The 23,308-nt window shown below is 45.1% G+C and overlaps 1 protein-coding gene across 1 annotated transcript in view; it reads right to left on the reverse strand.

Moving 5' to 3' along the window:
- Nucleotides 1-350: 350 nt before the first annotated feature.
- ADAMTS9 (ADAM metallopeptidase with thrombospondin type 1 motif 9) overlaps nt 351-23,308 on the reverse strand; it is a 199,390-nt gene continuing 176,432 nt past the window's right edge. The window contains exons 38-40 of the mRNA XM_049862795.1: nt 17,756-17,860; nt 4,884-4,978; nt 351-1,944 (exon numbers count right to left, since the gene is read on the reverse strand). Coding sequence (XP_049718752.1) covers nt 4,889-4,978; nt 17,756-17,860 — 195 coding nt within the window. The 3' untranslated portion in view covers nt 351-1,944; nt 4,884-4,888. The remainder of the gene's footprint in view (nt 1,945-4,883; nt 4,979-17,755; nt 17,861-23,308) is intronic.

Consider the following 23,308-nt stretch of genomic DNA (forward strand, 5'->3'; position numbering starts at 1 on the left):
CTTACTTCCAGGACACATCAGGCCACAGGGCAGAAAAAACACTGTCCATAAAATCAACAATTAAGCACAAGACTTCACTTACAAAACTTCCCTGTTTTGTTTGCTCATTTGTTTCCCATCACACAGACAAGAGGCTTATGTCTCCTATTCAGAAGAACCACTTCAACGGATGTGGGTGATGGAAAGCCAGGCCTTGGGGACGGTCCCCACGCCCTATCCACCTCTACGGCAACTGATGTCTACGAGATTAAGGACATTTCCATTTCCTCTCAAACTGGTAATTTTAAAAAACTAGAGACATTCTCATTCCACCTCAAATCAAGAGTCCAGAAACCATGTGAAATACAGGTGTTTTGATGTGGTCATGGTATTTATTCATAATATATTTCACAACGTATTAATATGGAAAATAACATTTACTCATACACTGTGTATCTTTTCCTGGAGCACTCTGGAGTTTATCTGTGGTTGGAGAATACTGCCAGGTTTTTCCTAATTCTTTGGTTTTTGGAAGTGGGCAGGGTTTCTCAAACCAAGCGTCTTCCACGGGCCACTGATGATGACTTCCCTTCAGTCAGGCTGGGAGGGCAGAGAGACACCACAGTTTTGGCACTTCCCTTGTGGAGAGAAGTAACAAAGAGTGCATTCATGGAAGATGAGAGCGATTTAGGCATCTTGTACTCCAAACGGCAATTACGACAGCAGCGGTGGACACGGGTGGGGTCTTAGGCTTGTAGCCAGAAGAGAAGTCACATCACAGGCCGTTGCAAAAATGCAAAAGGCAATTCTGATGACTGGGAACTGGTCTGAACTTCTCCAGGTGTGCTGTGCATCCTCTGTCTTGCTCCTGGTAAGCTGGGATGCCATTTTGGAGCATATGGGCAAACGGTGTGAGGACATCACTTTCCCAGTGTCACTCCGTAATGAAGCTGGTTGCAGGACCCTTAACTCACCCACAGGGAGACCAAGGCACCGTGGACTGGAGTGGAGTATTAGTAACAACAATAACCAAGTTCAACTCCCTTCCAAAAAAGGCATGTCCAAAAATAAGGGTAAACAGCTGGTCCTTTTTCATCCAAGTGATTCTGTCCATTGGGAATTGTCCTTCCATTCCTTGTTTTTATTAAAAGTGTTTACATTTCTAAGTCTGAAGATCACTTAAATACATACAATATTAGCACCAGGGCAGCGATTTTTCCCAGAGATCACATGAAACTAAATAGAGTCATAACATAGTTAATAGTGGGTGCAATCTGTGATATCACTAAATTACTTATCGGCTAATGATACTGTCCTAGAAATGACAAAAATACCCTTAAATGGCTCTCTTAGCACCTTGATGGCAGCTAGGTTGTTTTACAGAACAAATTACAATAAAAAAAAAAGTAACAATGAAACATTTACAGATAGAAAGTAAACAATAATGTACCGTGGTAACGAAGGATCACTTCTGTCGTATCACGACATATAACGTAGAGTACATAAAATGCAGGGGTCTGACTGCGAGGGGTAGAACGATGCGAAGGCAGTCACAAAAGAGTCATTTTACGTACAAAAATATTACATCACAATAAATAATTTCAAAACATAAATATTAAGCTTTACACCATTAGGATATTCCACATACACACACATATACAGTTGATATATGTGTGTGTGCATATGTATATATACACATATTTACACATATGAACATGCACACACACACACATACAGTTGATATATATGCGTTGTGTGTACATATGTATATATATGCGTATTTACACATATGAACATGCACACACACAGTTGATATATATGCGTTGTGTGTACACATGTATATATACGCATATTTACACATATGAGCACACACACACACACAAGCACACATGCACCCACATTTACGGTGGAGGTATTGCATTACTATCCTTCATCCATCCCATAATGGCTTCCTCTTCAGAGCACCTGAAATAAAAACAAACCAACCAGGAAATGTAAATCTTCTGCCTCAAATGCCTTAAGTCAAGAATAGATAGATCATACATTTTTACATATAAAACCAAACCCAGACCCACTGCCGTGGAGTCAACTCCGACTCATGGTGACCCCACAGGACAGAGTAGAACTGCCCCATAGAGTTTCCAAGGAGTGGCTAGTGGATTTGAACTGCCGAGCTTTTGATTAGCAGCCGTAGCTCTTAACTGCTACACCATCAGGGTTTCCTTTTACATACAGAATTTAGAAATAATATTTTATTATTTCGTCTAGACTGTAAGAGTAATGCTTGTTTGCTGAATGAAATTTGCAAATTTCAGGAGAGTACAAAGAATAAAAAAACACTAAATAAAAATTAATTATGGTGTATGTTTTGATGTGTATATTCTCAGCAACACAACAAAATAAAAAAAGTTGAGGGAAAAAAATCAGAAAACAACAGGTGTTGCCAAAGTTGTGGAGAAACTGGAAGCCTCATCCACTGCCAGTGGGAATGTAAAATGGTTCAGCCACTGTGGGAAACAGTTAGGTGGCTTCTCAAAAAACTGAATATAAAACTACCGTATGACTCAGCAATCCCAGCCCCAGGAGTACACCCAGAAGACGTGAAGGCAGAAACCTGCACACCAGTGTTCACGGCAGCCCTCTTCACACTAGGCAGAGGCAGAGACAACCAACGTGTCCATCCACAGGTGAGTGAATAAACCAAGCATGGTACAGACATGCCACATGGAAAGAGAAATGCAGTTCTGAGACATGCCACGACACGGACGAACTTTGCCAATATGGGAGTGGAGCAGGTCAGTGACAAAAGGACAAATACAAATACTGTTTGACCTCACTTGTATGAAATAACCAAAGATTATTAACAGTGTGGGAAGGAGGGGGGAAGGGAGTTTTGATGGGGGGGCAGTGAGTTTATGTTAACAGCAGTGGAGTATTTTAGAAAAGAATAGTGATAATGGTGGCAGAACATGAAAAACATAATCAGTGTTACTGAACTGTAAATGTGGAAGTTGTTGTATTGGCCAGGGTTCTGGTATGTATATTTTCACCACATACACACACACACACACAAAAAGATACATTGGGAAAAAAAAGTTAAAATAAAAATGTAAAAAAAAAAACAAAACCATCTGAGATAACTGTTCTCCAATTATTGGTATATTTCCGTCTGGTGACCGAGAGCCCTGGTTTTGGTGTAGGACACTCCTGGGTTCTGCCAAAGGAATTTACTGTCACCTTGGCTACCTAACTCTTCTGGGCCTCAGCTTCCTTATCTGTAAAACGAGGATGATAGAAGGCTCAACCTGTGGTTTTGTTGTGAAGAGTCAATGAAATCTGCCCATGAAGTGCTTAGCTTGGTGTCTGACATACAGTGTAAAAAAGGAAAAAAAAAAAAGCCCAGTTACCCTCCAGTCATCTCTGACTGATGGCAACCTATGTGTGTTAGAATAGAATTGTGTTCCATAGGGTTTTCAATGGCTGATTTTTCAGAAGCAGATCACCAGCCTTTCTTCTGAGGTGCCTCTGGTTGGACTCGAACCTGCAATCTTTGATTAGTGGCAAAGCCAGTTAACCGTTTGCACCACCCAGGGACTCTGACACAGTAAGGGCTCGGAAAATGCCATTACCATTATCATTACTGTAGTATTCCTGCCATTACTGTTATTGTTACTGTGATACTCCTGCCATCACTATTATCGTTACTACGACACTCCTGTCATCACTATACTCATTACTGCAATACTCCTGCCATCACTATTATCATTACTATGATATTCCTGCCATCACTATAATCATTACTACCATACTCCTGCCACCACTATTATCGTTACAACACTCCTGCCATCACTATTATCATTACTACGATACTCCTGCCACCACTATTATCGTTACTACGACACTCCTGCCATCACTATTGTCATTACTACGACGCTCCTGCCATCACTATTATCATTACTATGACACTCCTGCCATCACTATACTCATTACTGCAATACCCCTGCCATCACCATTATCATTACTGTGACACTCCTGCCATCACTATTATCATTACTAGGATACTCCTGCCACCACTATTACCATTAGTACGACACTCCTGCCATCACCATTATCATTACTACGACACTCCTGCCATCACTATTATCATTACTGTGATACCCGCCATCAGTATAATCATTACTACGACACTCCTGCCATCACCATTATCATTACTATGACACTCCTGCCATCACTATTATCATTACGACACTCCTGCCATCACTATTATCATTACTATGACACTCCTGCCATCACTATTATCATTACTACGACACTTCTGCCATCACTATTATCGTTACTGTGATACTCCTGCCATCACTATTATCGTTACTGTGATACTCCTGCCATCACTATTATTGTTACTGTGATACTCCTGCCATCACTATACTCATTACTGCAATACTCCTGCCATCACCGTTACCATCACTATGATACTCCTGCCATCACCATTATCATTACTGTGATACTCCTGCGATCACTATTACCGTTACTATGACACTCCTGGGCAGTATTTTTCCAAGGGTGCTCTCTGAGTCACCTGCCTCAGAACTCCCTGGGGGGTTGTTAAGAACATGGATCCCCGGGCCCACTACAGACCTAATGGAGTGGGTTCTCCAAGGGTGGAGCCCAGTGAGTGGTGCCGTTAGTCATCCCCAGTGCAGCAGGCCTAGGACCTCACCTCCACAGCCAGGGTGGAGACAGAGAACTTCAGTCCTGTGAGGATGGATGAGCGGGAGAGGAAAAGGCAGGACAGGACTGGGTCCCCTTCCAGATGCTTCACAGTCACCATGACTTGGGGCAGCTGACTCAGCCCCGCTAGCCTAATCATTAGGAGAGAGAAACAGACGGACAGAGGACTGACTCACCTGAGTTACAGAACCTGCACCTCCAGGCCAGTGCCAGAGGACGGGGTACATTTTCCGCAGTAACCACCGCATCTCCCTATGACTCGGGTACCGTCCTGCAAGGAGAAGCATGGTCTTAGTCCACCTGCTTGGCTAATGCTTTCAGGAATCTTTCTCACATGCACAAAAAGTACTTTGTGGAAAATATCTGAAACTATCAGGCATTATTGAACCAGTGGTGTCGGTACAATGGGCTCAAGCATAAAAAGGATTTCGAGGCTGCTGCGGGCCCAGGCAGTGTTCCTTCTGCTGTGTACAAGGTTGCCACGAGTCAGAACCAACTCAGCAGCACCTACAACAACAGTGTCAGCGATGAGCTTCATTTACTATCATGCACGTAACCGTCATCCGTTTTAGGACTTTTTTTAGAGTTAGAAACAGAAGCCCAACACCCTGAGTTGTCCTCTCCTAAGTCAGGATGGCTTAGCAGTGGGAAAGTTTTCCTGAGACTTTAGACCTCAGGGTTGAGATGGAAATTTTTATGAACAAGATCTGTTCTCAATCGCTATAATCGACCATTTAATGCCTTTGGATATTAGCTTTTGCTACTGACTTGATGTTTCTTAATGAATTCAACCTAAAATTAAAAAAACAAAAACAAAACTGCACTTACATACAAGTCATTTCAATGGCAACTGGCATTGTCTGAACCACAAGTGATGTTAAGCTGCTTTACACATTTCCCATATTGTCCAAAATCAAAACAAGAAGCTACATTGCCATTCCACACAAATTTACAGAAGGCATATTTTCCAAGTTTAACCATAGTTCCAGCAATGTTTTTTGGACTTTGATACAAGTGCACAGTAAATTTTCATATTTCAAAATCCATTTAACTGTACAGTTGAGGAGCTTCCATATTTCCTTTCACTGGAATTGATTAACCAGTAATGTAATGACATGCTAAAAGGAAAATATTAAAAGAAAAATCAAAAAAAAAATGTAAATGCCTATCAAATGATGAATATGGTCAGATAAAATTACATGGCTGTAGACTGGACTGATATTGGTGTTTGGCAGCACCCTCAAAAAAAAAAAAATTTTTTTTTTTTAATCTACCTATATTGTGGAGCCCTGGTGGTTAAGAGCTTGGCTGCTAACCAAAGGTCGGCAGTTTGAATCCACAAGCTGTTCCTTGGAAATCCCGTGGGATGGTTCTACTCCGTCTTATAGTGTTGCTAGGAGTCAGAACTGACTCCATGGCAATGGGTTTGGGTTTTTTTTTTAAATCTATCTGTATAGAAAGCCATTTTCAAAGATGAAATACATAAAATCTTATTTCAGATCAGCATTAACTCATAAATATTTGCAGTTTTAATAAAAAAAAAAGTTTTAATAAAGAGTACACTAATTAAGCAAAACGTTATCTTCCCCCAATATGACATTCTTCTCATCAATAGACCTGTATTACAAAATAATTGTACTCAATTATTATTATATTTTGAATCTCATCAATAAAAGTTTGTGCAAATCTGTTTTCTCTTGTCATTTAAGCACATATGTAATATCACTGATCCTGCCTCTGGCCTCAAAGCCTAAGACGTTCACTATCTGGCCCTTTCCAGAAAAGTCTGCACACTCTGTTCTAAAGCCCTGAGGTCTGTCCTGCCCGCCTCTCCAGGTTCATCCTGACCACTCTCTCACCCACCTCTGGCTGTCTTGGGTCATTCTGCTGACATGCCCCTTACAACAAGAGGCTTTGCACTTGTTGTTCCCTCTGACTGGAAGTCTCTTCCCTCTGCCTCTCTTGTGCACAGTACCACCAAATGTTTGCCCAGAAAATTCCCCAGAGCCCAGCTCAAAGGCCACTCTTCTGAGAAGCCTTCCTGACCGTGTTTCCTGGGCAAAGCATCCTGTACTTGAGTGATTACTTTTTAAATGTCTGACTTCATGCAGAAATGTAAGATTCAAGATGACAGGGCCAAAATTCTGTTAAAATTCTCCAGTAGGCTGCTAACCAAAACGTCAGCAGTTCGAATCCACCAGCTGCCCCTTGGAAATCCTACTGGGCAGTTCTATTCTATAGGGTTGCTATGAGTCAGAATCTACTCAACGGGAACAGGTTTGGGTTTTTGGTATTGGTTCTGGAGCTGAACCATGCCCCCACCAGCTGGATTTGGTGAACACATGGTCTTCTAGCCAGGAGCCTTCTCACTAGACTAAAGTATAGCGCTGGCGGCCTTAGGATGCCAACATCTGAGGAATGTCTTCTGTTTCATCAAAAATTTATGCTCCACTCAAACCCACTCCTGACCCAGCACAGGAGATATCCCGAGACAGACTACCCAGGCCTTGTGTTTGATCAGTTACTTTCAAGCAGATTCGGACTCATGGCGACCCCACGTGTGTCAGAGTAGAACTGTGTTCCACAGGGTTTTCAGTGGCTGGTTTTCCAGAAGTGGAATGCCAAGCCTTTCTTCTGAGGACTTGAACCTACAACCTTTGGGTTAGCAACTGAGCGCATTAACCCTCTGCACCACTCAGGGACTCCGGGGCTTGTATTACAGCTTTAAATAACCTTCTCAAGCCTCTGTTTCCTCATGTGACTGTAGAATGGGGATAAAAATAGTTTCCACTCATAGTTTTGCTGCAAATGAAGGTGCTTAGCATAGGATTTGGCCTAACCCTGGTGGCACAGTGGTTAAGAGCTACGGCTGCTAACCAAAAGGTCAGCAGTTCGAGTACACCAGATGCTCCTTAGAAACTCCATGGGCCAGTTCTACTCTGTCCTATAGGGTCGCTACGAGTCAAAATCGACTCAACGGCAACGGGTTTGGGCTTTTTTGGTGCTCGCTCGATAAACATTAGCCATTATTATTGTAGAGGCATCTTTTTTTTTTTTTTTTTAATGAGGGCCTCTCCATTATAGGCGAGGAACAGTCTGGGTAGTTACGAAGTTGCTGACACCGGCTTCACAAGGCTCTTGCTGTCTCATCAACTGGGGCTCTCTTAACTGGATTCTCACATAAAGGCTGAGCTAAAACTTACCATTTTCACTACAGGATACAAAACACGACTGTCATGGAAACAATGTCTATTTCAGAGAAAAAGGTACATTATCTAGCACTTTAGAAGTACCCACTCACGTTCAATGAGACGTTAATTGTAAATCATTTTTAGTTCTTTAAAGCAGGCCTTCTAAGAATCTTTTTTTCAGTGAGTATTTTGCTAACCTCGTTTGAGCTATTACATATAATTTAAACGAATGAATCTCTGTCCCATTAAGGATAGTTTATATTTCATATTTTTCACTAATTCTGATGTCTTTCTCAGTCAGTATGACTAAGAGAGTCTGACTCCTATGATTCGGGAAGGTCAGTACCTCTTCTGATTGAAATTATTTATGTTTCTTTGAAGTGAGCTGATGGTGGAAGGGAGCTGGCCTGCAGGGGGCTGGGGGGTGTGGAATTTTACTAAGAACATCTATACAGAGAGTAATAAATGGAGAAGTGATTTTAGGTTCTAAAATCCCAAGTGAAAATCATGTGTGGTAAAATGTACCCCTGAGTGTCCCTGAAATTGCCCGTAAAACGTAGTACCTGTATCTGTTTCTGAGTATAGCCCTGGAAGGTTATATATATATGAATAGATGCACCCTTGCTGTGTTGTTACTTGCTATCTACCTGTATCTGTTTCTGAGTATAGCCCTGGACGGTTATATATATATGAATAGATGCACCCTTGCTGTGTTGTTACTTGCTATCTACCTGTACCTGTTTCTGAGTATAGCCCTGGACAGTTATATATATATGAATAGGTGCATCCTTGCTGTGTTGTTACTTGCTATCTACCTGTACCTGTTTCTGAGTATAGCCCTGGACAGTTATATATATATGAATAGGTGCATCCTTGCTGTGTTGTTACTTGCTATCTACCTATACCTGTTTCTGAGTATAGCCCTGGACGGTTACATATATGTGAATAGGTGCATCCTTGCTGTGTTGTTACTTGCTATCTACCTGTATCTGTTTCTGAGTATAGCCCTGGACAGTTATATATATATGAATAGGTGCATCCTTGCTGTGTTGTTACTTGCTATCTACCTGTACCTGTTTCTGAGTATAGCCCTGGACGGTTATATATATATGAATAGGTGCATCCTTGCTGTGTTGTTACTTGCTATCTACCTGTACCTGTTTCTGAGTATAGCCCTGGACGGTTATATATATATGAATAGGTGCATCCTTGCTGTGTTGTTACTTGCTATCTACCTGTACCTGTTTCTGAGTATAGCCCTGGACGGTTATATATATATGAATAGGTGCATCCTTGCTGTGTTGTTACTTGCTATCTACCTGTACCTGTTTCTGAGTATAGCCCTGGACGGTTATATATATATGAATAGGTGCATCCTTGCTGTGTTGTTACTTGCTATCTACCTGTACCTGTTTCTGAGTATAGCCCTGGACGGTTATATATATGTGAATAGGTGCATCCTTGCTGTGTTGTTACTTGCTATCTACCTGTACCTGTTTCTGAGTATAGCCCTGGACGGTTATATATATATGAATAGGTGCATCCTTGCTGTGTTGTTACTTGCTATCTACCTGTACCTGTTTCTGAGTATAGCCCTGGACGGTTATATATATATGTGAATAGGTGCATCCTTGCTGTGTTGTTACTTGCTATCTACCTGTATCTGTTTCTGAGTATAGCCCTGGACGGTTATATATATGTGAATAGGTGCATCCTTGCTGTGTTGTTACTTGCTATCTACCTGTACCTGTTTCTGAGTATAGCCCTGGACGGTTATATATATGTGAATAGGTGCATCCTTGCTGTGTTGTTACTTGCTATCTACCTGTACCTGTTTCTGAGTATAGCCCTGGACGGTTATATATATATGAATAGGTGCATCCTTGCTGTGTTGTTACTTGCTGTCTACCTGTACCTGTTTCTGAGTATAGCCCTGGACGGTTATATATATATGAATAGGTGCATCCTTGCTGTGTTGTTACTTGCTATCGGGTCAGCTCAGATTCATGACAACCTTGGGTATAACAGAAGGAAACGCTGCCCGGTCCTGTGCCATCCTCACGACTGGTGGAAGGTTTGAGTCCACGGTTGTGATCACTGTGTCAGTCCATCTCATTGAGGGCTTCCCTCGTTTTCACCGACCCCCTGCTTTACCAAACAGGATCTCTTTTCCTAGCAGTTAGTCTTTCCTGAGGACATGTCCAAAGTAAGCGATGTGAAGTCTCGCCATCTCCGCTTCCAAGGAGCCTCGTGGTTGTGGTAAGGCTGACTGGCCGGCTCTTTCGGTAGTCCACGGTGTAGTCAACATTCCCTGCCAATGCCATAGTTTGAATGCATCCATTCTTCTCTGTTTCCTTTTTCATTATCCAACTTCCACAGGCATAAAACCAAAAAAACCAAACCCAGTGCCATCAAGTTGATTCCAACTCAAAGCGACCCTATAGGACAGAGTAGAACTGCCCCATAGGGTTTCTGAGGAGCGCTGGGCAGATTTGAACTGCCAACCCTCTGCTTAGCAGCCGTAGCACTTAACCACTACACCACCAGGGTTTCCTTCGCAGGCATAGGAGGAGATTAAAAAGACCACGGCTTTGGTCAGATGCATCCAATGTACGCATTCCAGTCCCAGCGGCTGTCGAGTTGACTCTGAGTCACGGCAGCCCCATGTGTCGGAGCAGGGCTGTGCTCCACGGGGTTCTCAATGGTGGATTTTTCAGAAGTAGATCAGCAGGCCTTTCTTCCAGGTCCCCTCTGGGTGGACTTGAACTTCCAACTTTTTGGTTAGCAGCTAAGCACATGAACTGTTTGCACCACCCAGGGACTCCCAATATACGTCTATAAACTGTTTTTTATTGTCGAGGCGATTCCGGCTCATGGCACCCCCATGTGTTACAGAGTAGAACTGCTCCACGGAGTTTTCTTCGTTGTAATCTTTATGGAAGTACAGCGCCAGGCTTTTCTTCTGCGGAGCTGCTGGGTGGATTTGAACTGCCAACCTTTAAGTTGAGCACAAACTGTGCCACCCAGGACCTTAACATATGCATAAACCTGTCTAATTTCTAGAAGAATGTACAGAATAAAGACCACACATACATAAATGTCATTTTGCAGGATTTTACTCTTCTAGTCTGAGGCGTGATTATCGAACTAGGTGGACAGTTAAAGTTTCCTAAGTTAACTGCAGGTCAGGAGGCGGCTCCTTGGTGGATAATGAGCATTGTCTGCACCTTCCCCTTGCCCCCCCGGGTATGTTTTTAGTTCAGGTTGCCTCCACTTCACTGGCTGTAAATGAACTGGAGGACAGGAACCAAGTCTCCTCTATGATAAGGCATCTTTCATTAATTTTTAATTTCAAAGCAATTCTTTGATTCACAGCATTTTCCCCAGCACAAGGGATGTTCGTTAGGCCCTAGGGCCTTTGGCCTTACAAAGACAGGCCCTTAATTCCTCCTGACTGCACAAAACCCCTAGGCGCCCAAGGAAGGCGAGAAGACCCGTCAGCCTGGTTCAGGCCCATTCAGAACCTCCTCCCAGGACTGACGGGCAGAGGGACAACTCTGAGAACGGGCTTGTGGGGCTGGGGAAGACTCTGAATGGGGCTGAAGGGCGTTTGCATATCCAGGGGCATATGTGAGTGGAGGGTACACTTTTTTCAACTTCTTCTCTCAGGTCTCACACCTGGGCCTCGTCTCCTTTTTGCCTGCCTCTCACAGAGAGGGCGAAGCAGAGTAGAAACTCATTAGTCCCTGCACCTGGCAGGTGTAGCCAAAGCATTTGCCTGGAAGTCCAGCCCTGGACCAAGGGAGTGTCCCCCACGACTTATCCCTGAGCTGGTCGGGTGGGGACCCATGTGGACAAGCTCCACACGATGCCATGTGGCCCAGGGCAGATGCAGGCCAGCCTCCGCTAAGCATAGTCTGCTGTCTTCCATTCGTCATTGCAAACAAGCTCGCTTTCTCGGTCACCTAGGCCAACTTCTGAAACCTATGGCAGGCCTCAGGGCTGTGAAAAGGTTGTAACATTAATAACCAGTTTCCAGTTGCCACCGAGCTGACTCTCACTCACGGCAACCCCACGTGTGTCAGAGTAGAACTGTGCTCCATAGGGTTTTCAATGGCTGATTTTTTGGAAATAGCCCACCAGGTATTTCTCCAAGGGTGCCTCTGAGTGGACATGAACCTCCAACCTTTCAGTTAGCAACTGAGTATGTTAACTCTTTGCAGCACCCAGGGACTCCAGGGATCATATTACAACTGCAACATTGATAACTGTGACGGTTAAGGTTGTGTGTCAAATTGGTTGGGCCATGATTCTCGGTAGTTTGGCAGTTATGTAATGATGTAGTTATCCTCCATTTTGTGATATAATGTAATCACCTCCATGACGTGATCTGATGTGATCAGCAATCAGTTGTAAGGAAGTTCCTTGGAGGTGTGGCCTGCATCCAATATAGAAGAATGTTCTGACAAAGCTCGCTGGCTTTTCCTGGCTCTGGATCCTGGATTGGACTTATCATCAAATGACCTCTGGTTCTTGGGACTTGAGCCAGCAACTTGCTGTATTGCCTACTCATCTTGGGACTCATCCACCTTTGCAGCCTGTGAGCCAGCGGCCTGCTGTGTCACCTGCTGATCTTGGGTTCGTCAGCCCCTGCTGCTACATGAGTCAGGAGAAGCTTCCAGTCTGATGCCGGACCGACGGGTTCGTCAGCCCCTGCTGCTACATGTGAGTCAGGAGAAGCCCCCAGTCTGATGCCGGACCGATGGACTTGGGACTTGCCAGCCTCTACAACTGTGTGAGCCATTTTCCTGAAATAATCTCTCTCTCTTTTTTTGTGTATATAAGCTTCACTGGTTTTATTTCTCTAGAGAACCCAGCCTAAGACATTAATACTCAGTATGCGTCTGCCATTTGCCATGCAAACAGCTTTATATCATCATCTCACATAAACTTCACAAGAACCCAGTGAGATAAGCCCCAACACAATCTCCATTTTACAGATGAGGAAACTGTGGCCCTGGCAGAGTTAAATAACTCCCAAGATGACAGAGCTAGTAAGTGGCAGACTCAGTCAGTCTGTACTCTGCAGTCACACAAGGGGGAAGACAGCATGCGACGACCCATCTACAAGCCAGAAGCTGAAAGAGATAAGGAAGGATCTTCCCCCAGGGCTTACAGAGAGAGAACACGCCCTGCCAGCACCATCAATTTGGAATTCCAGTCGCCAGAACTATGAGAAAACAAATTTCTGTTCTTTAAATAATTTTATTTAAATTACTTAATATTTTTAATCTTTAAATAATACTATTCTTCAAATAATACCACAAAACTAAGATACCTTTCAGGATTTTTACTTCATTCTCACTCTGCTGCCCAAATCCCCTGGTACTGGGAGAGCTGGGAGGGACAGAAAAATTCAATGCGTGTAAATTGTCCAATAAACAGTAGCTGTTTTAATTATGGAGCCCTGGTGGTATAGTGGTTAAGCATTTGGCTGTTAACCAAAAGGTCAGCAGTTTGAATCCACCAGGCTCTCCTTGGAAAAACTATGGGGCAGTTCTACTCTGTCCTATAGGGTCGTTATTAGTAGGAATTAACTTGATGGCAATGGAGGCTGTTTTTTGTTTTTTTTTTTTTGGTATTATAATTATGGTGAAGAGGTTAAGAGCTCAGGCTGCCAATCAAAAGGTTGGCAGTTGAAATTCACCAATCACTCCTTGAAAACCCTATGGGACAGTTCTACACTGTCTCCTAAGGTCGCTAAGAGTCAGAATCAACTTGACAGCAATGGGTTTGGTTTGGTTTTATTATAATTACGGAGTCCCTGTGTGGTGCCAATAGTTAAGTGCTCAACTACCAGCTGAAAGGTTGGCGGTTTGAACTCACCCAGAAGTGCCTCAGAGGACAGGCCCGGCAATTGGCTTCCAAAAGGTCGCAGCCTTGAAAACCCCATGGAGCAGTTCTACTCTGCGCACATGGGGCCGCCACGAGTTGGAATCGACTGTACGGCAACGGACAGCATTGTAATTACTGTAACAGTAATTTTTATTATTGTCGTAAATGACTGCACACCGGGGGCCAAGAGGGAACTCAGCGCCGAGACCTACTGCCATCAGTCTCGCAGGGTAGTGAGCCAGCACCCCTCTCCTCCACGTGGCACCGGATTCAGCCTTCCCTCGGAAGACTAGAGTTTTCCTTGGGAAAAAACATTGTATTGCCAAGCAGGTTTGGAAAATTGAAGCTTTCACTGTTTTCCCTCTGTCCCTCACAGCAGAAAAATGAAAAGAAGAAAAAAAAAAAAAAAAGAGGAACGATGACTTGAGGCCTGATCAAAGCACGGCTGTTTCGAAAGGAGAACACTGTAACTGACCGGCTCTGGGCGGCTCACAGGAGACTGGGTCTCACCCCCCAGGGCCAAGACGGTGGCAGGCGATGAGTGGAGAACATTGTGAAATTTTCCAAAGTGTGTTCCCCGTTATAAGGAGAAATTCAAAGGTAGAATTTTGAAAAGAAGGTTCTGTGGTTGGTTTAACTTAGGTCCACCAAACCGAACCACACCTACCACCGTCGAGTGGATTCTGATGCACAGCAACCGTACAGGGCGGAGCAGAGCTCCCCCACAGGGTTTCTTTATGGGAGCAGACTGTCACATCTTTCTCCTGAAGAGCCACTGGTGGTTTCGAACCGCCCACCTTTTAGTTGTCAGTCCATGCTTTAACCTAACCACTGCACCACCAGGGCTCCTTAAATTTAGGTCACTGGTTCTCAAAATGGAGTCCTAGTGGCACAGTGGTTTAAGCATTCAGCTGCTAACCAAAAGGTTGGCAGTTCAAATCCACCAGCTGCTCCTTAGAAACCCTATGGGGCAGTTCTACTCTGTCCTATAGGGTCGCTATGAGTCAGAATTGGCAACGGGTTTTTTTTTTTTTTTTTGGTTTGGTTCTCAAAATGTGGTTCCAGACCAGGGGGGTGAGCATCACCTGTGAAGTTGCTAGAAATGTAAACTTTCAGGCCACTCCCCCGACTGCCTGGTTTGACAAGCTCTCTAGGTGATGCTAATGCATGCTCCAGTTTGAGACCCACTGGTGTAGGGGGATGTGGGTTTAAATAAAGTCACACAGGCTTCTTTACTGTACAGTGTACCCCAGCTTGTCACAGGCTAACGTTTCCCATGACTCCTCAGGCAGGAAATAAAACATGCAATGTTTCCCAGGTGTGTTTGCAGAAGAGGCCTGTTTTCCTGGAGCATCTTCAGGGAGGCTGCCCTGTGGACCACCCTGTGGTCAGACACAGGAGCAAAGCTCCAGGCTGCTGTCAGCGGGAGACTGCTCAGTCCTGGCTCCGAGGTATTTCCTAAGATGCTCAGCACCCCTTGAGTTTAATTTTGAGCTTAGGCTCTCTGAGCTTTCATGGAACACTGGGATTGAAAAAATAATAATAACGACAGACAATTGTCAGCCAGCCGGCTCCAGCACAGGCCACATCCTCCTGGGAGGCAGACAGACCAGCCTGGCGGGGTAGTGACAATTCTCTCCACAAGGTGGTGCAGGCTCTCTGGATGAGAGCCGCAGTATTGACTCTGGCTGAACAAAGAGAATCGCAGCAACTTTTACAGTTTACCTAGACGGTTTGTCACCTAACCTGCCGTCCAGCCACATTTTGAACAGTTAGTTGTTTTGTTCCTCTGGGTTGCTGAAACATAACATAAGGGCCTGGAGGGACGGTAGGGCATTGTAACTCCCGGGGGCGGTCTCAAGTACATCTTCTAAAGCGCATGTGCTCTCTCAGCTGTCTTTACTCTCTTCTTGCAAGGAAAAATATTTAGTAATTTATGAGCAATCAATATAGTCATTTAATCAGATTTGAGGTTTGTTTTTAGATGCCTCTCGAGTTGTTTTTGACTCATGGTGACCCCACGTGACAGCGCACAACTGCCCCATAGGGTTTCCTTGGCTGTAGTCCTTACAGGAGCAGACTGCCAGGTCTTTCTCCCGCAGAGCTGCTGGGTGGATTCAAACTGCCGACCTTTTGTTAGCAGCCGAGTCTTTAACCATTTGCACCACCAGGGCTCCTTATATTTGACGTAGTTGATGGGTTTAGATGGAGAAAAGGGGGAGTGAGTTTTTTCTCAAATTTAACATTTCTGAATTTTTTTTTATTATGTCTCAAACATTTCATGTGACATGCTTATACTAAAAAAGTATTTGCTATTTATCTGAAATTCAAATTTAACTGGATGTCCTATATTTTTCATTGATAAATATGGCAACCCTATAAAAATATTTCCACCTAATCTCCTTTTTCCTCCCTTTATGGTTTGAATTGTGTCCCCCAAAATATGTGTTAGAATCTTAACTCCTAATAACCTGCGGCTGTGATCCCATTTGAGACTAGGGTTTCCTTTGTTATGTTACTGGGCCCTATCTGTGTAGGGTGTGCCCTAAATCTAATCACTTCTGAGGTACAAGGGGCAGCACAGCAGAGACACAGCAGTTGCAACAAAGGGCTAAAGTGCAGCAGCGACTGTGAGGACAGGGCAGGACAGGGTAGTGTTTTGTTCTGTTGTACATAGAGTTGCTGTGAGTTGGAACTGACTCTATGTCACCTAACAACAACAACAATAGGTGTACACAGAGGCAAGCAAGCAGAAACCAGGAAAGGGCAGGGCGTGGGGTGGAGGAGATAGCAGCCACATGAAGACGGTCAAGGAATCCAGGAACGCTGGGGCTCCAGAAGCTGAGACAAGGACATTCCCCCAGAGCTGAGAGAGCCTCCCCTACAGCCAGGGCTCTGAATTTGAACTGTAGCCCCCTAAACTGTGAGAAAATAAAGTTCTGTTCTTTAAAGCCACCCACCCACTTGCGGTATTTCTGTTACCACAGCACGAGGTAATGGAGACTCTCCCCCTACCCACATCTCTGAGGAGATCCCGTGGCAGGGGTCATGCTGAGGAGGGGCTGCGAAGGCAGTCAGTTCCCTCTTTGTCTACAAGTCCTGCCCCACATTCTCAGAACTTCTGTGAAAGGCTGTGAGGGGAATAGTTTCTGCCCTGGCTGCATATCAGATCACCTGAGGAGTTTTAAATTCCAACCAGTCCAAGTCCTACCCCTCTGATATTCTCATCAATTCCACTGGGTGAGGCCTGGGGACCGCATTTTAAAGTTCTCCAGGTGACTCTAACGTACAATACAGCCAGGTTGAGAAAGCACACACACCAGGGCTTCTCAAGCTGTACTATGCCTGTGAATCACCTGAGGACCTCGTTAAACTGCACATCCTGGCTGACAGCAGCTCTGGGGCCGCAGACCCTGCACTTCCAACAAACTCCCACGGGATGCCTATGGTCTGGGTGGACCACACTTTGACGAGCAAGACTTTAGAGCATGAAAAACTGATTATTGTAGAACCTGTATTTCTATAGCTCTCTGGAAATTTCACCTGATAAGTTGTTCCCTTTATTTCCAGCCCCATTTGTATTTCAGTTTTTCTGAAAACAGAAGACTTTATTTTCTCTAAGTTCATACAAGAAAATCGCATGCTGGCTAATTGCAAGGTGACTGAGCCATGGACTCAGACGTCTGTAGCTGGTTTTGGCTTCTGGGTTAGGCAGTTCTCCTAACTTCTGGGATGGCTCACATGTTCACATCCTGAGGAAGAATTCACCAGAAGTGGGGCACGTTTCGTGGGCCGGCTTTTCCCATGGCACTCACAGATACACACTTCAGCCTTTAATTTATTTCCTATGTTTCCTTCCTAACGCCTCGCAAAATGGTTTGAAGTGATGAAGATCCACACCAATTCCTTTTATACCATCACATAGTCACTAAAGCCCAATCCCAACCCAGCTGTGACCTTACCGGCGACTTCTTAATGTCGGAGACGGCATAGTTCCCTTGCGATATCCACCTGGCAGATTCCGTTAAAGACAGGCCGGTTCCGTAAAGGTTAATGCTAAAACGACCCTGGAATAAATGGTCAACGAAAAAGATTTTTAGTTCACGTGACATCCCAAGCAAAGAAAAGGCGAAGGAGTGAAAGAGACTTCAGAAAGGAGGATATTAATTATAACAATAGCCACTGATCATTGAGTCCCCCCCTTCCAGCCAGACTTTACATGGATCATCTCATTCATCCTGGCAAGAGGTCTACGATGGGGCACTCTTTACAGATGGGGAAACCAAGGCCCAGCGCAGGTGATTAACTTCAGACTCCAGCTCACAACTGCCTGACTTCAAAGTCACTGCTCCCAACCACGGCTGTTCCACCTCCCGAAAGCAGCAATCCTGACGCTGCTCACAATTATCAGATTCCTTCAGGAACAAAATGCCACAGTGTAATTTTTCTAACAAGATCTTGGTGCCAAAGCTTCCTGGCCTCCAGCTCCCCGCGGGGATCGTCAGCACACGGCTTACTAAGCACAGCAGGGTGGGACTTCAAAGGGGCGCTTTCTCCATACTGACCAGCAGAGGGCACGCTTGGCCTGCTCACGGCCGCCTTGGGACGGGGCAGCGTCTCCCAGGCCAATGGCAACAAGGTCTCCCAAAGGGCTCAAGAATTCCTTTCAAAGCCTGGCCTCTGGGGTTTAGATGGTCATTTCTGAGAGGGCCCAGCAGAGGGATCCTCTCTTTTTCTCCGTCTTTGTTTCTTTCACTCTGAAGTCGTTTCTTCTTGAAGCTTCCCAACCCCACACGCCCTGTTTATAGTGGGGGCACCTCTGACCCCTGAGCATCCTAACTATTTGAAGTGAGCTCTTTGGAAGTTAGGAAGGTTCTGTGTGACTGCGTCCTCTCTGGACCTTACAGTCTTTGGCAGGACAGACTTTTACAGCTTGAGGAGGAGCACGGTGAGGCAGAAGGCTGTGACTCCAACCCCACCACCCGCGATCTGATCCTGGGCAGCTTTTTTAGCCTCTCAGAACATCAGTTTGCCCCTCTGTAAAATGGAAGCTAATAAAAGCACCTCCCTCAGGGTACTGAGTGAGGATGAAACGAAATTACCATGTGAATTACCTAGCTATGGCTGGTACTTAGCAGATTCTCAGAAATGCTGATATCCGTCCTGTATTTTCTAATTGTAGAAGTCAGTTTTCTCTCTCCGATGTAACAGTAACCTTCTTGATGGTTTTGCTTTCTTGGGAAACCCTGGTAGCATAGTGGTTAAGAGCTACGGCTGCTAACCAAAAGGTCAGCAGTTCGAATCCAGCAGGCGCTCCTTGGAAACCGTATGGGGCAGTTCTACTCTGTCCTATAGGGTCGCTATGAGTCGGAATCAACTCAACGGCAACGGGTTTGGTTTTTTGGTTTTTGCTTTCTTGTATCAACTAGAGTTTATAACACGTGACTAGACACTCAGTAGGTTCCTAATAAGTATTCTATCCCACCTCCTCTTTTAGGGCTTCCAGATGCAGTGAGTGTAACTTGGGGGCTCCCCTTGTCAGTTCCAAAAGCATTTACTGACTGTGTTCATAAACCCTGAGACCCTTAGATTCCACATCTGCCGTCGAATCTGCAAAGTGGGAACACAGAGAATCCCTACTCAGAGAAGGAACAGGAGGAGGTAAGTCAGTGGTTCTCAGCAGGGGGTGATCTTGCCCCCCAGGTGACATTTGGCAATGTCCGGAAACGTTCTGGTTGTCACAACCTGGTGGGGGGGGTGCTACTGGCATCTAGTGGGAAGAGGCTGGGGAGGCTGCCAAACATCCTACAGCACACAGGGCAGTTCCCACAATGTCAGTGGAGACATGGCTGAGAAACCCCTGGCATGGAGGATGGATTTATGCCAGAATTTCACCTCCCGCCCCTGCTTACTTTTACTGTGACCTCAGGCAAGGTGCTTGGCCTTTCTGAGCCCACCAGCAGAACGGCTTCATAATATACCTAACCTGTGAACAGGAGGGCATTAGATAGACCCACAATGTTTCCAACTCACTACCTGTCAAAATATGCAATATTTTTATTATATTTTGAAAACTATTCTTGTGACAGTGCTGTACAGACGTAAGCGGTTGTTATGTTTAACGGCCTAAATACCCAGGTGTTTTGTGACTGGCCTGACCGAGTCCCCAAGGCTCAAAACCTCCTTGCTCGGCCTCCTCAGACACTGGGTTCTATATGCCCCATGACCCTACCTGGCCTTTTTCTTCTATCGTTCCTGCCTCGAGCTGGTCCACATACCCCGGCCCTCACTGCTGTGACCAACGAGCCCTCTCTTCTCACCATCATGCTTCCCCTTGACTGCCTGCCTCCTACACTTCAGGAGAAGTCAGGCTGGATTGTCCAGCACTGGGTTCTTAGAAGGTCCAGACCACTGACCTGACTTCTCTCCTGAGACGCCTTCTTGGCTCTGGGCGCCATGGCCTAAGCCAGCTCAGTAACCATGTCCAGCAGGGCTGCCCTCCCAGGGGTGGCTACACCTGAAGAGAACAGGGGTCTTCCTCCTTGCCCTCTTTCTCCCTTTTCAGTTCAGGGATCTGTGTTTTCAGCATGGGCTCTGCTGATCATGAGGCAGAGAAGTAAAGTCCTGGTGCCCTTTCTGGCTCTAGTCTGGGACATCATCGCCCCAAAAGGCCTCTCTGAGGTCTAAAGGGCAACAGAGTTCTATTTTCACAAGGAGGTACTGCCTCCTGTTGTTAATTCAAAACAGTAAAAGTAACTAAGACTACTGCATACAGTAGGTGCTCCAAAAAGGTTTACAAAAGATGCGCCTCAGACCAAAGAGGGATCTTGCTCTCTGGACAGAGTAAATGCTGCATAAATGTCCCCTGAAAACAGGACAGAAAGACATGCCTGCTGTCAGGGATTTGGTTTCTAACACTCTGAGACCAAGTCTACTCTTGGCTGAGCGCCAGCTGTGTGGGCTTGGGTAAGTTACCCGACCTGCCTGCATCTCAGTTCCTTCATCTGTCCTGGGGCACTCTCCTGGTGGGACTGTAAAGATGGGGCAGCCGTTTTTCATACTGTGGAATACAGTAGAGAGGTTCCTCAAAGAGTTAAAAGTACAATCACCACAGGACCTAGAAATTCCACTCCTGGGCATATATGCAAAAGAATTGAAAACAGGAACGCAGATACACTTGTACATTGCATATGGCAGCTTGGTTTACAACAGCCAAAAGGTGGAGACAACCCAAACGTCCATTTACAGATGAATGGACAAGCGAAATGTGCTCCGTACATACAATGGGATATTGCTCAGCCATAAAGAGAAACAAAGTCCTGATACATGCTACATGGACGAGCGGAATAAGTCAGACAAAAAGGATAAATATTGTATGATCTCACTTATATGGAATATCTATAATAGGCAAATGCATAAAGATCAAAGGTTTTAGTGTTTACTAAGGGTGGTGGGAAATGCTGGTGGTATAGTGGTCAAGAGCTGCAACGGCTAACCAGAAGTCTGGCAGTTCAAATCCACAGCTGCTCCTTGGAAACTCCATGGGGCAGTTCTACTCTGTCCTATAGGGTGAGTTGGAATCAACTCCACGGCGAAGGGTTTGGTTTTGGTTTGGACAGGTCGGGGGGAGGAGGAAGTGGGAAGTTATCTGTTAAGAACACTGAATTTCTTCTGTTAAGGGTGATGCCAAAAATTGAAAATGAACCGTAATTAATTTCACCGAATTGTACATAAAAATGGATGAAATAGCAAACGTTTTGTGACATATAATTCACCACGATGAAAAAATAAAGAGGGACAATCAATCTATGTCCTTGGAAACTGTGGGGATTAATGTGATACGGATTTAGAAAAGCTGAGCCTCGTGCCGAAAGCACCAAGTAAATGCTCAGTAAATGCAACTATTAATAACAACATCAATAATAATAACAACGTTGCATTTACTGCGATCAGGATAAAAAAAAAACACCGTGGCTATCTCTTGAGGTGAGGGGTGTCAGGGAACCCACACTTAGCAGTAAATAAATTCTACAAACACCAGAAACGGGTGAGGAGGAAGAGGAGGTCCTCACAGAAGGTGCCCTTCTGCTTAGATTTCTGTCCCCCCAAAGCAGTCCGCACAGTGGCACTCTCTACAACCTTTTCCTGGAAAACGGACCTTTCAGCAATACAGCTGGCGCTCAACAAATGTCTAAGGAATTGAATTCTAAAAGTACCTGATATGGTTTCAGGAATGGGCTGGGAAAAAAATACAAATCAGGCTCTCGCTGGCTTTGGGTTTCCTCTCTTAGCAATTCCTTCTGCGTCAGGATTTAGCAAATCAATCAGTTCATTTGTCTCTGAATTATTAAAATAAATGAATGCAAATTACCGCGCATTTACTTAAGCTTCGCATAGGATGCATGCATAGAAACGAGAAAATCCTGAGACAACTGAAAAAGGCAGGACAGGGCCAATCTATCAGCCATTAAAATGCAACCGACACCAATGGGGTGTTTGAAGTCATGGCGTGCTCTAAAGAAGGCACGCTTGAAAAGGTCTCCATCCCTGGGTGATGGAGGAAAGGCCCTTTTCCCATTATGTCCTCTGTTTATTTTCCTTCTCCCCCGAGAGCTTCCTTTTCACGTCTCCAAAATGTTTAGCAATGCCATCCTAAAGCTGGGGGCTGAGAAAACACTTCCCCAAAAGAAAATTCAGATGTGTTTGTCTTGGGCCACCTCTGGCTGGGGCTAAACCCACCCAGGGGGGACAGCGCCTGGGATTCCGCAAGCCTCACCTGTCCCAATCCCAGCACTTCTGAAGGCTCACAGGCCAGGTGGGAAATTTCACGGGTGCAGAGTTTAACGGTGGCTTTGTGGAGACCTCACAGAAACCCCAGACAAAAGCCAGGTTCTCATGTCCAGAATCATCTAACTCCTTCTGTTTTTTCCTGTCTTCTAATTGCGAAACCTCTCGCAAAGACTGGTGTCTGCTTTGCAAAGTTAGCCCTTCCCGGCTGCACTGAGCTTCTGTGGATGGTGGTGGGCTGAACCGGCAAAGGATAGTGGTGACGTTCTCCCAACACGATGATGGAAACCACATCACAGAATTTCACAGGTAGAAGTTGTTGACTGGCCAAGTGACTGTTATATGTATTTTTACCACAATAATAATAATAAAGAACCAAGAAAAAAATTAACTCATGCCGACAATTACAGCATGTTTTAAGAGGCAAGTCAAAACCGGCCCCACCTCTGAGGAGGCAAGAAAGTGTGGAATTGCAGAGTGGGCAGAAAGTTGGCTGTTGGGCTGCCCTGCTGCAGAGTGACCCAGCAGAAGGTGATACACGGGCAGCTGTTGCTTCGGACACTGAGCAGATTTTTAAAGACCTGAAGTAGGGCTAACAGCTTTAGTCCATCTCGTCTGCACAGCCTCTCCCATATGGCTCCATGCCTTGGTCCTAGGTGACTTCCAGAACCTATTATATCCTGGCTACTTGTTTACCTGGCTCTGTCCTCAGTAGGCTATACACTCCT

The sequence above is a fragment of the Elephas maximus genome, chromosome 20 (assembly GCF_024166365.1).
Source record: "Elephas maximus indicus isolate mEleMax1 chromosome 20, mEleMax1 primary haplotype, whole genome shotgun sequence".
Taxonomy (NCBI): Eukaryota; Metazoa; Chordata; class Mammalia; order Proboscidea; family Elephantidae; genus Elephas; species Elephas maximus.